Below are 22,053 nucleotides of genomic sequence, written 5' to 3' on the forward strand. Positions count from 1 at the left end.
GAAGAGCAAATCTAAGAGAAAACTGGAAGATATTAATAAATGAGGCCCAGTGTTCTTTGGACGGATGTAGAGCTGGGCGATATGGCCAAAAACGTTATCACGATAAACGAAATTCATATCATTCGATATCGATACGTATCGCGATAAATGTCAAATCATGATTTCTTTCACGTTTGAAGGCTGATTTTGGTCCTGGGTGGTTAACTGTGGTTTTAAACTATCACTTATGGTCCGATCATGACAAACACTCGGCAAACAGTGGAACATTTCACTAATCTGTCATGGAAGTGTGGGAGAAAGTTTCTGAGCTGTTTTTATTAGCTGGAAAAGCACAGCTGCACTTTTTGTAATAGTCATGATTTAAGAAAGAAAACAGATTATTTTTATCTGTCTGGTGTCGAGCGCTCGGCTACCCCGCTACAAACGCTAAACAAGTGACCAACAACAGTGCTAAACTCTTTAGTTTCTCAACAACGTCAACTCGGTTTGGTAGGTCACTGCGGTCACTCCTACCACATCCATGTCAGAGCAGATCACAGTATTCAGACACCAGCTAGACGGCTGGGTTTCTCTATGCTATCGTAATAGTTTAAGTGGTGAACCGCAGTATATCTGACGCTCGCTGTGTAAAAGCATTATCTGCAGTGTGAATCTCTCACACCAGTCACAGAGTCCTCCTTTTAGGCATGTTTAAGCTGAAAGCAGTGATTTTGTGTCGTGTTTGATCTACAGTTCCAGTAGCCTGGAGAGAGAGCGCTCTCCCGCTCTCCAGTGCCTCACAGCTTCCTCAGTTTACTTTCGAACATGAACCCACTTCTTTCTTTCACTTTCGCTGCTCGAGAATGCACTAATACTAAAATATGACGGTTGGCGCTGTAACACAGCGCTGTAGACGTGATTTAACACTGCTAAAGTTGTTAGGATGTACAGAAAGAGGTGAGTTCACTGTAGGACAGTACAGTTACGTCACTGACCTCGTCACTCACACTCGGTCACAGGAGAACAGATCGCCGGTCGCTCCACTCAAACAGGGAATGTATAACTCCGCGTTTCAGACGTTGCTAAAGTATATATGGCGACCCTTTTTTTACTCGTGGCCCCCTCCCTCTCTAATCAAGTCGAAAAACTCAGAAGTGCGCCCTCTCCTGGCGACAACAGAGTAGTGTCGCTTTCCTTGCAGTAGAAAACGCCACCAAGGCTTTCGCTAAAACGTGGAAGTGTGAGAATGGTGTATTATATCGAACATTTATCAAACCTGTCTTATCGCTCTATCGAGGAAAAGTTATATCGCGATACTTATTGTTATCGTTTTATAGCCCGGCCCTAGACGGATGAGACCAAGGTGGAGATGTTTGGGTCATCATGCACAACGCCATGTTTTAGATGTTACTCTGCTCACAGGGATCAAAGTTTGCTACATTCATGTCAGGTTTAATGTGCTGAGTGTTAGAAGTGGCCGCAGGTTCCGTTCACACTGTGCTCTGGTGTTGGTGTTTGAGGTAGCATGATTGTTGATGAAATTTAGCTGCTGGAACAGATAATAAACTCAGTTGTCCCTGTCAGAGTCAGTGAGTGCATTCAAAATCAGTTCCGTCTATGGGAACTGTATTGTAAACTCTGCCCACGTCAGCCAGCGCATGTTTATGTATTTGTTCTGCGCTGTTTGTTTGGTCGTTTGACAAATTGAATTTGGTTTATGTAGATTAGAGGACGTGTGGAGAAGGAGGGGCTTCCAGTCAGTGTTTTTTTTTCTTTCATCACACTCTCTCACACTCACACACACACTCACACACATGATACACACATGATACACACTCACACACACTCACACACACAACACACACACAGAGTTGTTTTCCTACAGTGTTGAAATGTGGGGTAATACATATGTCTATGTATTATATATACATAAGTACCTATAAATAAAAAAAATATGTCCCATATGTATACATAGGTACCTGTCTGGGGTGTGTATATACATGCGTATACATCTATCTATCTATCTATCTATCTATATATGTATATGTATAACGCACACAGTTACCTATGTTTACATATCAGACATATGTATAATGTCTACCTCTATACTGACATGTCGCGTATGTTTTATATAAATTGGTATTGTGCAAAAGTCTGAGACCACTCTTCATATATCCTTTATGTATACATAAGTACCTGTCTGGTGTGTGTATATACATGCATTTATCTCTCTCTCTCTCTCTCTCTCTCTGTCTCTCTCTCTCTCTCTCTATATATATATATATATATATATATATATATATATATATATGTATATATATATATATATATATAGGTATTGTGCGAAAGTCTGAAACCACCCTTCATATATTTATGTATTTATTTTACAGTCAAAACAGCCAGAACAATTTTTCAGCATCAGGAAAAAGAATCTTAAAAATATATATAAATTTCACAGAAGCCTCAACAATTAAATCTAATATCAGATGTCTGAATATTTGGTGAGTCACTCTTTACCTTTATTCCAGCTTCCATTCTTTTCAGGAGACTCACTTTCAGCTCCTCCAAGAATCTGCAGACACACCTCCAAAGTTCAGTCTTAGAAGCTGGTTGATCATTTTCTGAAGTAATCAAACACATTCAGTGATGTTGAGGTCTGGACTCTGGGGCGGTCAGTCCATTGTTCAGCTCCTTTGTTTGATGTGTCTGTAACACTTTACTGTAGGGTGCTGTTCGTAAAGCTACATGACACCTACTTAAGGCTTATTACAACAGGCGTCATCTGTTATAAAGGCTACTTTAGCTGACTTTGATAAAAACTGGCTAATTTAACCTTTATAGCAAATGACATGTATTGCAATAAGCGTTTATAAACAGTGTAGGGTTATGTCAATCATATCATCATATTATCATAAGAAGATTATGTAGGTGTCATGTAGCCCTATGAACAGCACCCTACAGTAAAGTGTTACCGATGTGTCCGTCTCCTTTTCTCAGTGAGGTTCTTCTTGACAGCTACACATCCTTTCAGACCCACAGCGCTGAGTCGTCTTCTCACAGTGGAAGGATGGACAGAAACACCTGTGGATGTTTTCAGATCTGAAGCAGCTTGATTTTCTCCTCTCTCTCAGAGATGAAAGCTTTAAGTGCTGTTTATCTGATGGGGGCAGTTTTGGTGTCTCCCAGGTCTTCCAGGTGGTTGTTAGGAGCCCCATTTTCACTGTAGCTTTTAATCAAACTCTTACTTTTTGTTTGCTTATGTTAGTTTTTGTTTCTTTTTCTTAATGGCTGTTTTGAATGGCCATGGGTGGTCTCTGCACGGGTTACAGTTCATCCCTGCGCTAAATGGTTCTTCACGTTCTTGTTTGTGTTCTAATGCAGCTTCGAGAAGATGATCAGCGGGATGTATATGGGGGAGCTGGTGCGAATCGTCCTGGTGAAGATGGCCAGAGAGGGGCTGGTGTTTCGGGGCCACACCACAGCAGATCTTCTGGTTACTGGACACTTCAAGACCAGCTACGTCTCTGCCATCGAGAATCCGAAGTAAGGACCCTTCAGTGCTCTGCGTGTGTTTGTGTGTCACGCCTTTTTAGAACGTATGTGCCAGGAAGGTATGAGCGCAGGTTGATTTGCGTCATGTCTGAGGGCTCGTACAGGATGTTTGCTACCCAAAGAGAGGAGAGTGTGCATGTGGAATAATAACCATCATTAATAATAATGTTCCTGCTTGTCAGTGCATGCCAGTGCCCCCTCGTCCAGCTGCCTCATTAGGAGCCGCTTTCTGAAAGCCAGACTTCAACTGATGAGAATTTAATACATGCGGCACGAGGCCCCCCGCAGGCCAAGTAAGGTTAGCCGTCACTCACCACAGACCGCCTGACTTCATAGGCAGTGCCGACTCAGGTCACGATCGGGCCGGAGGAGCTCGGCCCTTCACGTCCTCTGCATTTCATACTTGAAAACTTTGTGGTTTGATCTTCTTCTTCCTCCTCCTTTCTTCTGCCTCTTTTTTTCTTCTAGTGCTTTGTGCTCTTTGTTCTTCAAGTGCTTCTTTTTCTTTTTCCTCTAGTGCTTCTTTTTTTTCTCTAGTGCTTCTTTTTCTTTTTCCTCTAGTGCTTCTTTTTTTTCTCTAGTGCTTCTTTTTCTTTTTCCTCTAGTGCTTCTTTTTCTTTTCTTCTAGTGCTTCTTTTTCTTTTTTTCTCTAGTGCTTCTTTTTCTTTTTCCTCTAGTGCTTCTTTTTCTTTTTCCTCTAATGCTTCTTTTTCTTTTTTTCTCTAGTGCTTCTTTTTCTTTTCTTCTAGTGCTTCTTTTCCTTTTCTTCTAGTGCTTCTTTTTCTTTTTCCTCTAGTGCTTCTTTTTCTTTTTCTTCTAGTGCTTCTTTTTCTTTTTCCTCTAGTGCTTCTTTTTCTTTTTCCTCTAGTGCTTCTTTTTCTTTTTCTTCTAGTGCTTCTTTTTCTTTTTCCTCTAGTGCTTCTTTTTCTTTTCTTCTAGTGCTTCTTTTTCTTTTTCTTCTGCTTTCTCTGTTTTTGCTGCTTATTTTCAACTTTTTATTCTTCTAGTTCTTCGTTTTTTCTGATTTTCTTTTCTTTTAGTACTGCTTCGTCTTTTTGTTCTTCTCCTTTTTGTTGTTGTTCTTCTCTTCCTCCTCCTACTGATCCTCCTTTATCTTCTGCTTCACCTCCTCTTCTTCTTGTTCTTCTTCTTCTGCTTCACCTCCTCCTACTCCTTCTTCACCTTTTCCTCCTCCTTCTTCTTTCCCTTCTTCAGCTTGTGCTCCTCTTCCTCCTTCTGCTTCTTAATCTTCACCTCCTCCTTCTCCTGCTTCACCTCCTCCTCCTCTTCCTCCTTCTTCTTCTACTTCACCTCCTCCACCTCCTCCTTCCTCTTCTTCAGCTCCTCTTACTTCTTCATCTCCTCCTCTTGCTCCTTATTCTTCTTCTCCTTCTTCTGCTTCTGCTACTACTTCACCTCCTCCTTCTCCTCCTACTTATTCTGGTTCTACTCATCCTCCTTCTCCTCCTCCTCCTCCTTTTTCATCTTCTTCTTTTTCTTCATTGTTTTCTCCTCCTACTTTTTTTTCTTCTTGTTCTCATCTTCCTCCTCCTCCTCTTCCTCCTCCTCCTTCTTCTTCAGCTTCTGCTCCTCTTCCTCCCTCTACTTCCTCTCCTTCTCCTCTTCCTCCTGCTCCTCCTCCTTCTTTTTCTTCTGCCTCTCCTACCGCCTCACCTCGTCGTCCTCCTCCTCTTTTTTCTTTACCTTCTCTCCCTCCTTCTTTCTCACCTACTCCTACTCCTCCTCATCCTCCATTTGCTTCTTCTTCCTCTTCTACCACTTTTCCTCGTCCTCCTCCGCGTCCTCCTCTTCCTCCTCCTTCTTCTTCTTCTTCTTCTTCACCTTCTCCTTCTTCTTTGTCACCTTCTCCCGCTCCTGCTCATCCTCCATTCTCCTCTTCTTCAGCTTCTACTCCTTCTCCTTGTCCTCCATCTCCTTCTTCTTCTGCTTCTGCTCCTCCTCCTCCTCCTCTTCCTCCTCCTCCTTGTTTCTCATCCTTTTTCATCCAAGCCAGGTGACTCGGTTTGATTGAACCCTGGATGTTCTGTATCACAGTAGTGATCATGTTTTACTGTTCTGCATCCCACAGCATTAGATGCTGCACGTCTAACCGGCTCCCGGGCAGGTTCAGTTCTAGATTACAGAATGTAAACAACTCTTGGACCAATCCGGCCCGGTTCTCTGGCGGAGGTGAATTCTGGCCCTTTTCAGGTCACATTTTTTGAGAAATGCTGCATCTCATCAGCTATTAATTTGTAATCATGATACCAGATCAAGAAATCAAGAAAAATACCACAGTGTAACGTAACCGTACCCACCCCGCTGTGGTGCTGACAGTCACACCTCTCTGTAGCTGAACTAGAAGTTCTCAAGTGTTTCCTAACAGCCACCTTTTTCACACACGGCAAAAAGTAACTTCACTGTTCTGAGCAGTAAAGGTCCTTTCGGGTCTGTGACCCCAGAAGCCCGTGTTGGTTGTCAGACTCCTCGGCTGCAGCAGGCAGCGTGTTCCTCCCCCCCGCGGTGCTCTGTGACTGTTACGATGATTGCTTTGATTGATGTTTTGCTGGCATTCAGGTGCGACTTGTTGTTTTCATTGCACCACCTAGTGAACCCCACTGCTTTTCTACTCAGACATTCATCAGCGCATCTGATGAAGCCCGGTGACTGTGACATTATTGGAAAGCCTGATGCTGCTGCTGCTGTTGATGTACAGTGATATATAAAAGTAGAGCAAATACACTGAGCAAGACAGGATTCGAGCAAGGGTTTGTTTCTCGTTTTCGACTGTTTGCGTTAGTACAGGCCAGTCTTGACTTATATTGTGGTCAGTTTTTCCTGACGGTTATGATTATAAGCATAAGCTAACCTAATTCACCTCGTGAAATCTTTGCTGATTAGCTAATGAGTTAAATCTGATATGATGATAGGGACGTCCTGATCAAGTTCTTCTGCCCCCGATCCCGATCCGAGTCATTTAATATTGACCATCTTCCGATATCGTGTCTTAATCCGATACTTAGATTTTCCTAGGTAATACTGTTGCACAGTGCACAATTCAAGTACATTACAGTTATTAAAATCAATCCAATGTAAATGCTTCATAACTGAATAGCTCTGCAGTGCATTAAGAAAAAAATTGCCTGCATCCGAACTATGTATTATTATTTTATTATTATTTTTACAAAATAATAAAGTGAACAAACTAAAAGATGTCTTTATAAAGAGCTTGGATAAATTCCGCTTAGTGCAGCAGTAAAGCTAGAACACTCAATATTAGTAATATAATTATGATTCCACTTTAAAGTGTTGTAATAGCTTAACATTCACAGCCATGACAAATAAAAAAAACGAAATTCCACCTACTGCAGCATCGCAGTAAAAATAGTATACTAAAATTAAAAATCAGAGATCTCAATTCCACTTAAGTGGTGTTGCAGCTTAACTTGAACATGTAAAAAACAATATAAGTTTCCACTTATTAGAGTAACAGCATTACAGTAAAACCTGAATGGGAAAAGCAGTTGGAGCTGCTACAGTTTTTCCTTTCTCTGGTTCAGTTATCTGCACTCTGACTCTCACCTCAAAATGAAGTGAAGGGTTTTTTGAGGAAAATCAGATTAGGTGACAGCCGCGGTTCCTCCTCTCATCAGGGACGTTTGAGACTGGACTAAAGAGTCACTCACTGTCCACACTTCTACAGGGGGCACAGAGCAATAGCAATAGCAGCCAGTGAGGGAACCGCACGCTTGAGTCAAAAGTCGAGTCAATCCAGTGCGCCGTGAGGCTGAGTAATGACGGGGAAACATCAGAGCTCCAAATGTCTGTGGTGAAGCTAACAGCACTCACATCTGATAGAAGATCTCGTGCGTGCTCAAGAACCTTGTTGTAAAGCCGTGTCTGATGTAGTGTCGAGAGGGTAGGGCGTACCGTGGCTCCAAAAGACTGCGAAAACCTGTTTTCTACCACAGAGATAGGCTGGTCATCCAAAGCGATGAACTCGACCACTCTCTAGGTAATCTTTTTGGCCACGTCGCTGTCTCGAGAAAGCGTCTGCCCTAGTGTGTGTTGCTCTGGTGCAGCCTTTGCCTGAGTTACCTGAGTAAACTCGCTGTAATCCGCTGAGTGTCACGACACCATGTGACCACTGACGTAAAACAAAGGATCGGGCATAGATTCAATAAAGCCGATACCGATCAGTTAAAAATGCCTTGATCGGCCCCGATACCGATCTTCGAGGGGGCCTATTTGAAAAGATAACGCTCACTAACTAAGCTGCATTGAATTAATCGCTGAATCCATTGTCTTTGTAATCTCACGAACACCTTAGCATGTAGCCGCATACTCAGCCTACAGCAGTTCAGCTGTGGCCATTCATGTTATAAGCAGTGCTTGATCCTGGACTACAGGCCAGCCGGAGCTCATTTACACGCAGCAGTCTAAAGGCCCAGTAACAAAGCCAGCCTGTTTAGTTCTGTGGGGTACAGCGAGGTTGGAAAGCTGTCATGTAAAAGTAAATGACATGTTTATGTTATTGGCACAGAAACCACACAAACACCCTTGGGTGAAAAATCTAATGCAGGAAGAATGTCGGATTATGGCCTGTTTGTGGTAATTACGGTGAAAACCGGACCCCCTCTGAAGCTCTCTTTGTGTTCTGTGTTCTGCAGAGATAAGGACGGCCTGGTGTACGCGGAGCAGGTCCTGCGAGGCCTGGGCCTGGACCCGTCGGCCGAGGACTGCGTGGCCGTCCAGCGCGTGTGTCAGATCGTGTCCACGCGAGCGGCGCACCTGTGTGCAGCCACGCTGGCCGCCGTCCTGCGGCAGATCCGGGATAACAAGGCAGCAGAGAGGCTGCGCACTACGATCGGCGTGGACGGATCCGTCTACAAGAACCACCCACAGTGAGTGTCACGAATACGATGTGCTTTATTTCACTCTTATAATACGGAAGAATTGTTTTAGGCCCAGTCCCACTTCTTATTTTTACCCCTACCCCTTGTTTTCAAGTGTCACATTGTCCCTTGGAACTGAGTTACAAGGGGTAGTGGTTGAAATCTTCCCTCTGAAATGAGACCCTCAAATAAAAAGAGCATCACTTCATTAACAGCTACCAGCGCTGCTCTGTAGGCGACCCTGCCAGTCTGCAGTGACAGCAGAGGAGGGTAAAGTTCAGCTCCTCACTGCTGGGCTTTAGTTACATTTAGGGCATCATATGCCTTCAAAGAGGGGGGCAATTATTTATTATCACCCACCCCTAATTCTTCAGTGATACGAAGCATGAAGTCAGCTATTCACCAGCTTCTTGTTCGAATTTTCCCGTTCCACCTTAAATAATTGGATTATTTTCCTCAATAAATAAATGACCAAGTCTAATATTTTTGTCTTGTTTGTTTAATTTGGTTCTCTTCATGTACCTTTAGGACTTGTGTGAAAATCTGATGAAGTTTTAGGTCAAATTTTTGCAGAAATGTAGAAAATTCTAAAGGGTTAACAAACGTTGAAGCACCACTGTACTGTATATACGCCAGTTTTCTAAAGAATGGCATTTGCATAGGCAAAGCAGGGCGACCTGTAAGAAACTGGGTCAAGTTGAAAAGCCAGTGTTTGAAATCTGGTGGATGTTTTCCTTTAATTAGTGTTCATGTTCATTTTTTTACAGTTTAATGTTTCTTTCTGGTGGGTTTTGTTTCCTTTGTTCATTTTTTTCTTTGCACAAATAGCACAACATAATCCATCTAAACACAAAGCAGGGACCAACTGCAGTGACCAGTGCACAGCTAATCATTTTCGCCCAGCTGCTCTTCAGCTCATTAGGAGCTATTGTGCTGTGATGATCTTAAAGCTCAGCTGAACCAATCAGCACAAAGCAGCGTTGTTATGAAACAATGACATTAATTGAAAATATCAGGCGAGGTGCTGTGAACTAATGAAAGATTAGAGGAGACGCTGCACGTCTCGCGGTGACGGGGTGAGTTCTTCTCCTAACGAGCGCCACATTCGGAACACCAGTTAACCGGTCATGCTCAAAACCAGTGCAGTGAGCGGTGTCCACTCTATAGCGGTGTCCACTCTATAGCGGTGTTCACTCTACAGCAGTGTCCACTCTATAGCAGTGTTCACTCTACAGCAGTGTCCACTCTATAGCAGTGTTCACTCTACAGCAGTGTTCACTCTACAGCAGTGTCCACTCTATAGCGGTGTTCACTCTACAGCAGTGTTCACTCTATAGCAGTGTCCACTCTATACCAGTGTTCACTCTGCAGCAGTGTTCACTCTACAGCAGTGTTCACTCTACAGCAGTGTTCACTCTATAGCAGTGTTCACTCTACAGCAGTGTTCACTCTACAGCAGTGTCCACTCTATAGCAGTGTTCACTCTACAGCAGTGTTCACTCTATAGCAGTGTTCACTCTACAGCAGTGTTCACTCTACAGCAGTGTTCACTCTATAGCAGTGTCCACTCTATAGCAGTGTCCACTCTACAGCAGTGTTCACTCTACAGCAGTGTTCACTCTATAGCAGTGTCCACTCTATAGCGGTGTCCACTCTATAGCGGTGTCCACTCTACAGCGGTGTCCACTCTACAGCAGTGTTCACTCTATAGCAGTGTCCACTCTACAGCAGTGTCCACTCTACAGCAGTGTTCACTCTACAGCAGTGTTCACTCTACAGCAGTGTCCACTCTATAGCAGTGTTCACTCTACAGCAGTGTCCACTCTATACCAGTGTTCACTCTACAGCAGTGTCCACTCTATAGCAGTGTTCACTCTACAGCAGTGTTCACTCTATAGCAGTGTCCACTCTACAGCGGTGTTCACTCTACAGCAGTGTTCACTCTATAGCAGTGTCCACTCTATAGCGGTGTCCACTCTATAGCGGTGTTCACTCTACAGCAGTGTTCACTCTACAGCAGTGTTCACTCTATAGCGGTGTCCACTCTATAGCAGTGTTCACTCTACAGCAGTGTTCACTCTACAGCAGTGTTCACTCTATAGCGGTGTCCACTCTACAGCGGTGTCCACTCTACAGCGGTGTTCACTCTACAGCAGTGTTCACTCTACAGCAGTGTTCACTCTATAGCGGTGTCCACTCTATAGCGGTGTCCACTCTACAGCGGTGTTCACTCTACAGCAGTGTTCACTCTACAGCAGTGTTCACTCTATAGCGGTGTCCACTCTATAGCAGTGTTCACTCTACAGCAGTGTTCACTCTATAGCGGTGTCCACTCTACAGCGGTGTTCACTCTACAGCAGTGTTCACTCTACAGCAGTGTTCACTCTATAGCAGTGTCCACTCTATAGCGGTGTCCACTCTACAGCGGTGTTCACTCTACAGCAGTGTCCACTCTACAGCAGTGTACAGTGCATGTCTAAAAGTGCCCGGCCAGGCGGTCTTTCATTCATTATTTCTTTCTTTGCTCTCTCTCCTTTTTTTCTTTCTTTCTTTCTTTCTTCATTACTGTCTTTCTTTTTCACAACGTCCTTTTGCTCTAATTCTCCCTTTTCTTTCTTTCTTTCTTTCTTTCTTCCTTTCTTTCTTTCTTTATTTCTTCTTCAGAACTTTCCTCCTTTTTTGCTTCTTTCTTTGGTCAAACTCTCAATATTTCTTTATATCTTTCTTTCATTTTCTGTCTCCTTTCTTTCTTTCTTTCTTTCTTTCTTTCTTTCTTTCTTTCTTTCTTTCTTTCTTTTTTCATAACTTTCCTCCTCTTTTTGTTTTTTTCTTTGGCCTAACTCTCCCCATTTCTGTCTTTTCTTTCTTTCTTTCTTTTTTCTGCTCTAACTCTATTAGTCTTTCTTTCTTTCTTTCTTTCTTTCTTTCTGCTTTAATTCCCCCCTTTAATTTTTTCTTTCTTTTTTACTTCATAACTTCATCTTTTTGTTTATTTCTGTGGTCTAACTCTCCCTCCTTCTTTCTTTCTTTCTTTCTTTCTTTCTTTCTTTCTTATTCTTATTGTGTCCTTTGATTTCTGAAGAAATGTTGTGTGATCTGGTGTCTACGCGCCTTTGGACATGTAGTGCATGTAAACAGTGGTAGAAATATGACAGTGTGGCGTCCGGTGGCGTAAATGGACTCAGTTGACAGTTGAACCTTTTGACTTTGTGCAGACTTACAGTTAAATCTTTCTGAGTGAGCATCGAGTCGGTGCGGCTGCACTGGTGACTTAAAGAAGTGCAGAAGTTCGAAAATTAGAGCCCAGAAACGGTCATTATCAGGGCAGCTGAGAGGACATTCAGTGCACATTCAGCCACAGCAGTTTCCTCTAGAGTACCTTTAAAGGGGGAACGATCTGCCCCTTCTTGATTTCTCTCTCTCTATCTCTCTGTCCATCACTCACTTACTCTCACTCTCTGTTACTCTCTCTCTGTCTCACCTTGTCTCTGTATCTCTCTCTGTATCTCTCACTCACTCACTCAGTCACTCTCCCTCTCTGTTACTCTCTCTCTCTCTCTCACTCACTTTGTCTCTGTATCTCTCACTCACTCACTCACTCACTCACTCACTCACTCTCCCTCTCTGTTACTCTCCCTCCCTCTCTCTCTCTCTCTTTCTCTCTCTCACTTCGTCTCTGTATCTTTCTCTGTATCTCTCACTCACTCAATCACTCACTCTCCCTCTCTGTTACTCTCCCTCTCTCTCTCTCTCTCTCTCTCTCTCTCTCTCACTTTGTCTCTGTATCTCTCACTCACTCACTCACTCACTCACTCTCCCTCTCTGTTACTCTCCCTCTCTCTCTCTCTCTCTCTCTCTCTCTCTCTCTCTTTCTCTCTCACTTTGTCTCTGTATCTCTCTGTATCTCTCACTCACTCACTCACTCACTCACTCTCCCTCTCTGTTACTCTCTCTCTGTCTCTCTCTCTCTCTCTCGCTGTGTCTCTGTATCTCTCGCTCTCTGTATCTCTCACTCACTCACTCACTCACTCTCCCTCTCTGTTTCTCTCTCTTTCTGTCTCTCTCTTTGTGTAAATGTTAACTGAAAATGTCCAGATATAGAAGAAAATTGAGTCTTATTAAAAAAAATGGTGACCTTTACTAAAATATTGCCTTTCTTTCTTTCTTTCTTTCTTTGTTTCTTTCTTTCTTTCTTTCATCTCTATAACTCTCCTCTCTTTTTCTTCCCTTGTTCAGGTTTGCGCGACGGCTGCACAAAATGGTTCGACTGTTGGTGCCGGACTGTGACGTGCGTTTCCTGCGGTCGGAGGACGGCAGTGGAAAGGGTGCTGCCATGGTAACGGCGGTGGCGTACCGGCTGGCCGAGCAGCACGCGGAGCGTCAGCGTGTGCTGGACACGCTGCGGCTGAGCCGAGAGCAGCTGCTGGAGGTGAAGAAGAGGATGGAGGGAGAGATGAAGAAAGGACTGGCCAAAAACACGCACGACTCGGCCACTGTCAAAATGCTGCCCACATTCGTCCGGTCCACACCTGACGGCACAGGTGAGAGAGCGAGAGGGTGTAGAGAGAAAGGAGGAGAGAGAGCCAGAGTGTGTATAAAGATAGACAGAGTGTTGAAAGAGAGAGATAGAGGGTGTAGAGAGAGGAAGAGAGAGCGAGATAATGGTAGAGAGATAGGGAGAGTGTGTGGAGAGAGAGAGAGAGAGTTATACAGGGTCAGACAGAATTGTATGTGTGCTCGTTCAGCCTACATTCCCTGAGAAAGAGTCCCTCATTGAGGCTCAGTGGTCCTGGGGTGTTTTATGACCCTCAGAAAGAAGGGGGCTTCAATTGCAGCTTCAGCTTCGAAGGGTTTTAAAACTACATCCCAAATGCTTTCCACATTCTGACAAACAACAGTGAACAATTCAGAACACCCACCGACCAGACAGCCCCTAAATCAGCACAGATCAAACATCAGCTGCTGCTGTTTGAGAACCGTAACTATACAGAGAGTCTAAGGCTGAAAAGCCGGTAATTACTGAAGGTTTAGCAACAATTACACAAAATAAGAACATGCGTTTCACTTTTTATCCGTTGTGCACACATATAATTAGTGCGAAGAGGAAAAGGGGCTGCTGTTTCATTTTCAGTGAACTGTAGCTGTAAGTGAAGAGAGGTGGAAAGTGAGAGAAGCAGAAATGTGAAGAATGAGAGAGATAATGTGCAAAAGATAGAGAGAGAGAAAGTAGCGAGGGAATTAAGAAAGAAAATAAGGTAGGAGGAGAGGGAGGAAGACTGATGATGCGTTCAAAAGGGAGATGGAACGAGATAGCAGTGCTTCTTCCGACATTAGCAGCGAGTCTAAAAAGTAAAAATTCACCGAACATTTTGATCTGGAAAAGTGTGTGTGTGTGTTACGACCACCTCCTTGTTTCTACGCTCATTGTCCATTTTATCAGCTCCACTTACTCTATAGGTGCACTTTGTAGTTCTACAGTTACAGACTGTAGTCCATCTGTTTCTCTGCATACTTTGTTAGCCCCCCTTTTACCCTGTTCTTTAGTGGTCAGGACCCCCATGGACCCTCACAGAGCAGGTACTATTTGGGTGGTGGATCATTCTCAGCACTGCAGTAACACTGACGTGGTGGTGGTGTGTTAATGTGTGTTGTGCTGGTCTGAGTGGATCAGACACAGCAGTGCTGCTGGAGTTTTTAAACACCTCAGTGTCACTGCTGGACTGAGAATAGTCCACCAACCAAAAACATCCAGCCAACAGCGTCCTGTGACCACTGATGAAGGACTAGAGGATGACCAACACAAACTGTGCAGCAGCAGATGAGCTATCTTCTCTGACTTTACATCTACAAGGTGGACTGACAAGGTAGGAGTGTCTAATAGAGTGGACAGTGAGTGGACACAGTGTTTAAAAACTCCAGCAGCACTGCTGTGTCTGATCCACTCGTACCAGCACAACACACACTAACACACCACCACCACGTCAGTGTTACTGCAGTGCTGAGAATGATCCACCACCCAAATAGTACCTGCTCTGTGAGGGTCCATGGGGGTCCTGACCACTGAAGAACAGGTTAACAAAGTATGCAGAGAAACAGATGGACTACAGTCTGTAACTGTAGAACTACAAAGTGCACCTATATAGTAAGTGGAGCTGATAAAATGGACAATGAGCGCAGAAACGAGGAGGTGGTCATAATGTTACGCCTGATCAGTGTATATATATTTAATATTTCTGAGCTCATTTCCAGGACGAATACAGGCCTGAAAAAGCAGGAACCTCATAACTCTAATGAGGGAGATGAGCGTGGGGCAGGAGCGCAGAGGGCTGGAAATCTAAATGTTCTTTCTTCTTGATCTGAGTGCTTTGATGAGAGCCCTTCTGAAAATGAAGCTGAAAGGAACAGAGAGAGCGTTTTACTTCAGGTCACTCTGCCACACAGCGTGAAGTACTGCAGCTTTTCCATTGTCTTATCATGACCGCATTTCATAATGATGGGCAACGTGCTGAATAAAAGCCCTGAATGGTATTAGATGCAATCCTATGACCTTGGCACGCTAGTTTATCTGCAGCTGCTGCCAGTGACTACTTAGTTTAACCGCTGTTCCAACAGCTCATTAAAACAAGTGGGACGTTCAGATACGCCGACTGTCTTCCCACGCAAAACATGAACAGGGCTGAAGTTGTATTGACATTAAAGTTTTTTATTGGCTGTTAAAGCTTTGATTAATTTAGCCTACAGCATGACTACCAGACCATACCATGAGGGAAAGTTAGCTTTGTTGTGGCCATAAAAATTAGCATGTTTATTTTCTCCAGCTTCCACAAACCTCAGTGCCTAAAAAAATTGGCTTCAGGAAGGTGCAGTTTACCCATGCCATGGGCACAAATACAGCCCGTACCATGACAAACCCTGCTAAGGATGTGGATGGGTAACCTGGAGAACAGTGTCCATTATTTCCGAAAGGTTGGCTCAACGGACCACAATACGTTTCCGCTGTGCGACTCCCTAAAAGTATAAAGAAGAAACCAAGACTCAAAACAAGGTCTCGGTAAGAGAATGAGGGAGAACGAATCAGAGGAACTGCTGAGAGGAACCAAGGCTCAAAACAGACTCCCCAGGAGCATAAGAAAGGAAGACTCAGAGGAACCAAGACCCGACAGTAAAAACTCCCTAAGAGCATGAAGAAGAAAGACTCAGAGGAACCAAGACTCAAAACACAGACTGCCTAAAAGCATGAGGAAGAAAGACTCAGAGGAACAAAGACTCAAAACACAGACTGCCTAAAAGCATGAGGAAGAAAGACTCAGAGGAACCAAGACTCAAAACACAGACTGCCTAAACGCATGAGGAAGAAAGACTCAGAGGAATCAAGACTTGATGGTAAAAACCCCTGAAGAACATGACGAAGAACCGCTGAGAGGAATCAATACTCAAAACAAAGAGTCCCTCAGAGCATGAGGAAGAACCACTGAGAGGAACCAAGACTCAAAACAAAGAGTCCCTCAGAACATGAAGAAGAAAGACTCAGAGGAACCAAGACTCTACAGTAAAACTCTCTAAGACCATGAGGAAGAACCTCAGAGCGGAACCAAGACTCTTAACAAAGACTCCCTCAGAACATGAGGAAGAAAGTATCAGAAGATCCAAGACTCAAAACAAAGACTCCCTAAGAGCATGGGGCTTAAAACAAGGAGTCTTTAAGAGCATGAGGAAGAACCTTCGAGAGGAACCAAGACTCAAAACAAGACTCCATGAGAGTATGAGGAAGAACCACTGAGCGGGACTAAGAACCCATCTTCCTTCTGATCCACATGCAGAATGACTTTGCAGGGTGTTCAAGGAAAACCTCCAGCCATGTAGTCACACCTATGAAGCATTATTGAAGCCATATAAATGGGGGTCCGCAGCTGGAGGGGCAGAGGCTACAATAGCCTGACAGGAAAAAAGAGGGAGAATTAGCAAGACTGAGAGTGGAGCTGCGGAATAAAGGAGTGGAGAACCATAACAGAGTCTTCTGTTTGCTGCCTACCACAGCTGGAGCCTTCTAAGCTGATGAAAAGAAGGAGCGCAGGTGAGAGGGTACATAAGAAAGAGGAGAGGGAACAAAGAATCATGCAGGCAGCTGGCTGAAGAGGCGCGAAAGGAAGATGAGACACAAACCACTAAAACAAACAAACAGACAAAAAAACAATTGAAAAAAAGGGCTGGAAAGCAGGGGGAGGTGGAAGGTTCCGGCTGATCGACACACATTTCTACAGGCTTGTAAAACAGTGAATGGAGGAAGAGAGCTGGAATATTGTTTACACTAGAAGTCGAGAGTTATTACTGTGAATTTGCTTTACTGTTTGAAATCGGTCTGAATCAACGGGTTCATGTCGGCGCTTCTAACTTTTTAACTAGGGCTGCAAACTAATTGATTACCTTTTAAACTCCTTGAGACCACCGGTGGATCCAAAACACTTCGTCATATTCTTCATAACTTTCATATTTCATAAGCTACATTCTAAAGGTGGGGGTCGTATGAGAGCTGTAACTGTCTTCTATCCAGTCAAATAGATGGGTGATGTAATTTTAAACCCTTATAATAAAAGAAGCTGAACTCACGATTTTTTTTTTCTACTGAAAGTCGACCCATTTTTCCACAAATCTGGGCTATAAACTATAAACAGATGGCGTCTCTTCAGTGATCTGCTCTGTAAACATTATTTTTATAAAATAATACAAAGAGCGTCTAAGATTTTTGGCTTTCAGCAGTAAATTGTAAGCATATAGCGATATGTGTGATCATAAAACACATGTTCTGTTAATTTGAGGGGAGCTTTTTCAAAAAAAAAAAAAAATAAAATGTACATTTATTTCATGCAGCTACTGAATAATTTGCCTTATGATTTGTTCATGTAAATTCAGACGGAAAAACCAAAATATACCCACGAGAATAAGAGGTTAAAAGATTAATCGGCTTAAATGTGGCCTGTAAATGTGATGTAACAACAACATTTTTTGGCAGAGTTCTGGAAAATGAGGTTCTGTTCACCAACAGCTAATATAATTAGCTATAATTTAACTATAATTTAGCTATAATTTTGAGCAACACCATAGCTCTTCAGGCTGCATCATCATTCAACCGCATTTTAATGTGCTGGTTATCCAGACGAGCCGTGTGAACAGGTTTCCAGCACAAGCAGGTGGCATTTTTTTCATGCGAAAACTCTGTTTACGAAATGAGCTGTACAGGACGAGCTGGAACATTAGCTCATTCTGACCAATCACAGTAAGAACTGCGTGTCCTCTGTGATTGTCAGAGCACTGGCATGGAGGGAAAACTCGTGTTTACTTCAGGGATCAAGGGATCAAGGGATCAAGTCCTGTTCACCAGCTTCTTATTCAGTTTAGCAGCATTTACAGTCTGGCAGCTGTAAGAAGCTTTAGCTTCATCCATTTGCTCACCGTTGTGCTGCTTCAGAATCGACAGCATGTTTTTTTTTCCGGTAGTCAAAGGTAACGTTGTGCTTTTGTGAAAGGCTCAGTCAGACTTTTATCTCCAAACCTCTTATCTCCAAAAACATTTTTGACTTTGAATGGAAGTTAATAGAACTAAAATTTTTTCAGGTAATTTTGGAGCATTTCTACTGGTCCGTTCATCATGACGTTTTAGCATGTTGTAAAGTTTGCGGCTGTAAGTTGTGTAAAAAGTATAAAACATGAAAAATGGAAAAAAAGGTTTCGTTCCGACAGCAGCGTTATGCAAGTCTGACTGGGCTTTTCACAAAAGTACATTACCTTTGACCACTGGAAAAGAAGACATGCTGTCACTGATATTTTCTAGGTAAAAACTGTGATTATTGGTTATATCATCCATCATACAAGCACATTGTTTTTTCTATTTAATGTACTTTTTTTGAACTTTAATTGAACTACATAATAAATAATATAATGCTGAATAAAGTAAAAGCTCAATATACAAAACAAATTCACTCCTCTCCTTCAGAAGCTCCTTGCCTTCAAATTCATGGCATGCGTTGCCAAGATGACCCACACTGGACTTTCTTATGCACCCTCTCACCTGCGCTCCTTCTTGTTTTTTAGATCTTCATGGCCATAAAACCCTTTGCAAACATTGTACTGACAAATACCATGATATAACTTTAGACCAAACAACGAAACAGCAAGTAATGTAGCTAATGTTAGCTCGGTTGTGGGAAGACTGTCGCTACAATTGCTGCTGTGAAATTGACCAGTTGCTGTCACAAGCATTAGTAAACGGGGCAAAACTGTACTGACCTACTGGTTCTGTGAAACAGCAAAAGTAAGTTAATGTTGCCCACCTGTCAAGCAAAAACAGAGCAACCTCCTCATCCGTTTTCATGCCTTTTAACTCTTGATGAAGCTGGTCAGCTTCTTTTTTTACCAGCTTCTTGTGTTTTTGAGTTTTCTTGTTCCACCTTAAATAGGAAGCCAACTTCAGCTTGATCAACTTAGAGGTCTCCCTGCCTGATCTAAGAACTACATTCTTCATCTTGGTTCTTCAGATTGTCTCCTCTTTGGCTGTTTCTCAGCCATCTCTCTCTCTCTCTCTCGACAGTACATGGAGTTCAGTACGTAGTCCCTCCGTCCGTTTCCCCTGTCCTGTGCATGAGCAAGAATACCGCTGTTGCTGATTGGCTGGAATAGTGTTGTGTTGCTTGGTCCGAGACGCTTTGTTTGTTTTCCATTTGTGCAGCCAGGGCTGTGTACGAACACCGAATTTTTTAACAGCCTGCAGAGTGAACAGCAGGCGGACAGTGAGGAGACTTTCGCTGAACTTGTCAAAAAGTGTACTGGATTGAAATCGTGTACTGAAACTTTAATGATCTATAGATCATGGACAGGATATTCTTGTTAAAGCTCCTTTACCTGCTGAGAGGAGCAAGGTGCTGGTGCCTGAATGTGTTAATGTGAAGATGTGGAGATGGAGGTGTGAAAGGTCAGGAAGTTCAAGCTTTGGTTGTAATGGGAATACATTTGACTTGCTTTTGAAAGCACTAAGACCAGGATGAGGAGAAACACTGAATTAGGCGAACTCTCAAGGGCTACTGGTTTTAAAAGCTCTAAATGGTGCATCAGCAAAGCAATGAGAAATAAATGGAAGAAAATAGGACCAACACTGCAGTCATAAGGGTGGCGCTGCTCATCTGGGACATTTTTAGCAGCCTAATCCACATGCATTACACTGAATTCGGGACCTCATCTCAGTCTGTTCTTTCCCAGTTTGGGCATATTTGAGCTACACAATATTGAAAAATACTAATATTGTGACTACATATTGCTGGTGCAGTATATTTTACCTTGCAATATAGTATAAATGCATTGGCAAGTCCATGTTGTGATGCATGGTTAAAGATGCCCAGATTATTGTGATAATAATTTACCATAATACTTACCTGGAACTTCAACTGGTCAGGATTCATAGCATGCAGTAAAAATCCTGTGGTTGTTTAAGGGGCTCATATTGTAGTGTTATCACTACTGGGTAACACTTTACATCAACCCTGTTGCATAACGTTGACATAACTATACCATAAACATGTCATGGCTTGTAGAGTGGGTCGTACTGAAGAGCTCAATGACTTCAAACATGGCCCTGTCAGAGGATGCCACCTTTGCAACATATCAGTTAATGACATGTCTGCCCTTGCTAGATCTGCCTCTGTCAACTGTAAGTACTATTATTGCAGCCATGAGGCAGTAGTCCTCGCAAACTCACAGAGCGGGGCCGCCGAGTGCTGAAGCGTGCAGACTGTAATACTTCAAACTACCTCTGGAAGCGACATCAGCACAAGAACTGTGCATCGGGAGCTTCATGAAGTGGGTTTCCATGTCCAAACAGCTGCACACAAGCCTAAGATCACTATGCGCAATGCCAAGTTTTGGCTGGAGTGGTGTAAACCGTGCCACCACTGGACTCTGGAGTGTTCTCTGGAGTGAAAGATCATCACTCTGTGGCAGTCTGATGGACGAGTTTGGGTTTGGTGGATGTGTACCTACCTACCAGAATGAATTGTGCCAGCGGTAAAGTTTGGTGGAGGAGGGATAATGGGCTGGGGCTGTTTTTCAGGGTTTGCGTTCCTTAGTTCCAGTGAGGGATGATGTTAATGCTACCGCATACAAGGACTTTGTGGTATCAGGTTGGGAAAGAGCCTTTCCTGTTCCAGCATGACTGAGCCCCTGTGCACAAAGCGAGCTCCGTAAACGTCTGTGGCCTGCACAGAGCCCTGACCTCAACCCCACCGAACACCTTCGGAATGTATTGGAACATCAATTGCAAGCCAGGCCTTCTCCAACATCAGTGCCTGACCTCACAAATGCTCTTTTGACTGACTCCAAAATCTTGTGGAAAGCCCTCTCAGAGGAGTGGAGGCTGTTATAGCCGCAGAAGGGGGGGCAACTCTAAATTAATGCCCAAGGTTTTGGAATAGGATGTCCAACAAGCTCATATAGGCGTGGTGGTCAGGCGCCATATACTTTTGGCCATGTAGTGTATCTTCCATGATATGTTTAAGCCATGGTTATGTCGATGTTGTTATGTAGGTGGGTTCAAGTGTTGCAGTATTGCACAAGCCTATTTTATGGTACTGACTAACAAACATAGCCTTGGAGCCCCCATTTGTGTTGTGAGTGAAGATGGTTTGAAAGAATCACGTAGAATATAGCAAGTTATTATTAGTTTAGGGTGCTTAAATGGACATGAACCTTATCCTGGTCTACCTGCTTTTAAAAAGCTCATTTAAAACACCGGAACCTCTGAAATAAATGTGGGTCAAGTCTCATGCATCGTTCCAAACTCACTTCATATGTTTTATACAGTAAATTAAAACCTTTTAGCTCATGTCAGGGACTCTGTTTCATATTCAAGGCTGCACAAATAAAAAAGTGACCCTTTTTTTGTGGGTGGATCTGTTTTGATGTCTTTCCAACCCTTTCAGACTGCAAAGTATGGAGGGCAGATAAGTCACATTTGGAGGTATTTTTTACGTGCTGTCTTGAGTTGCAGGGAAACATAAAAACGTTTAGATTGGAAAGTTGCTGGGAGCGAACATGCCCGGATTGATCTTTACCTCATTAAGATATCACATCAAAGATAAAGTCAAGCTCTAAAAGAATCAGAGAGTCGACGATCACCTGGCAAGGCAGAGGATTAGCTCCAGCTGAGGGGTTTTGGCTGCAGAATTCTCTCTATATGAGCCGGGCTTGTGTTCTCTTTAATTAGTTCTGTGCACTTAAGTACAATTCTGATGGATCTGTACTTTCCTGAGTATTTTCACAAATGACACTTAATTCTACTGTGGAACATTAATGAGAAACTTACATTTTAGTCATTTTTGTGTTTATTTTCTGGTGACTGCTTTGCAGTTGCTGACATTTCTCACTCGGGAGCGCCATTATTTTATTTTAGACCTATAAAGGGTTCAATAAAAGAGTATACACATGTAGGCATACATATCTATACATCTAATGTATAAACATTTCCTGTAATAACTTGTGAGAGACCTTTTAAGAGGCATCTGGTTCTAGTGTAGCAAGAGGCCCCATATCCTACATTTTTTCTTATATTTAGTTGTTTTTTTCTTTGAGGTTTTGTATATGA

The 22,053-nt window shown here is 43.1% G+C and overlaps 1 protein-coding gene across 2 annotated transcripts in view; it reads left to right on the forward strand.

The window, feature by feature from the left end:
• hk2 (hexokinase 2) overlaps window positions 1-22,053 on the forward strand; it is an 89,317-nt gene that overhangs the window by 35,535 nt on the left and 31,729 nt on the right. For both annotated transcript variants that reach the window (XM_036598047.1, XM_036598048.1), the window contains 3 exons: window positions 3,361-3,522; window positions 8,202-8,435; window positions 12,663-12,967. In XM_036598047.1, the coding sequence (XP_036453940.1) occupies window positions 3,361-3,522; window positions 8,202-8,435; window positions 12,663-12,967 (701 nt within the window). The remainder of the gene's footprint in view (window positions 1-3,360; window positions 3,523-8,201; window positions 8,436-12,662; window positions 12,968-22,053) is intronic.

The sequence above is a fragment of the Colossoma macropomum genome, unplaced genomic scaffold, assembly GCF_904425465.1.
Source record: "Colossoma macropomum unplaced genomic scaffold, Colossoma_macropomum, whole genome shotgun sequence".
Classification (NCBI taxonomy): domain Eukaryota; kingdom Metazoa; phylum Chordata; class Actinopteri; order Characiformes; family Serrasalmidae; genus Colossoma; species Colossoma macropomum.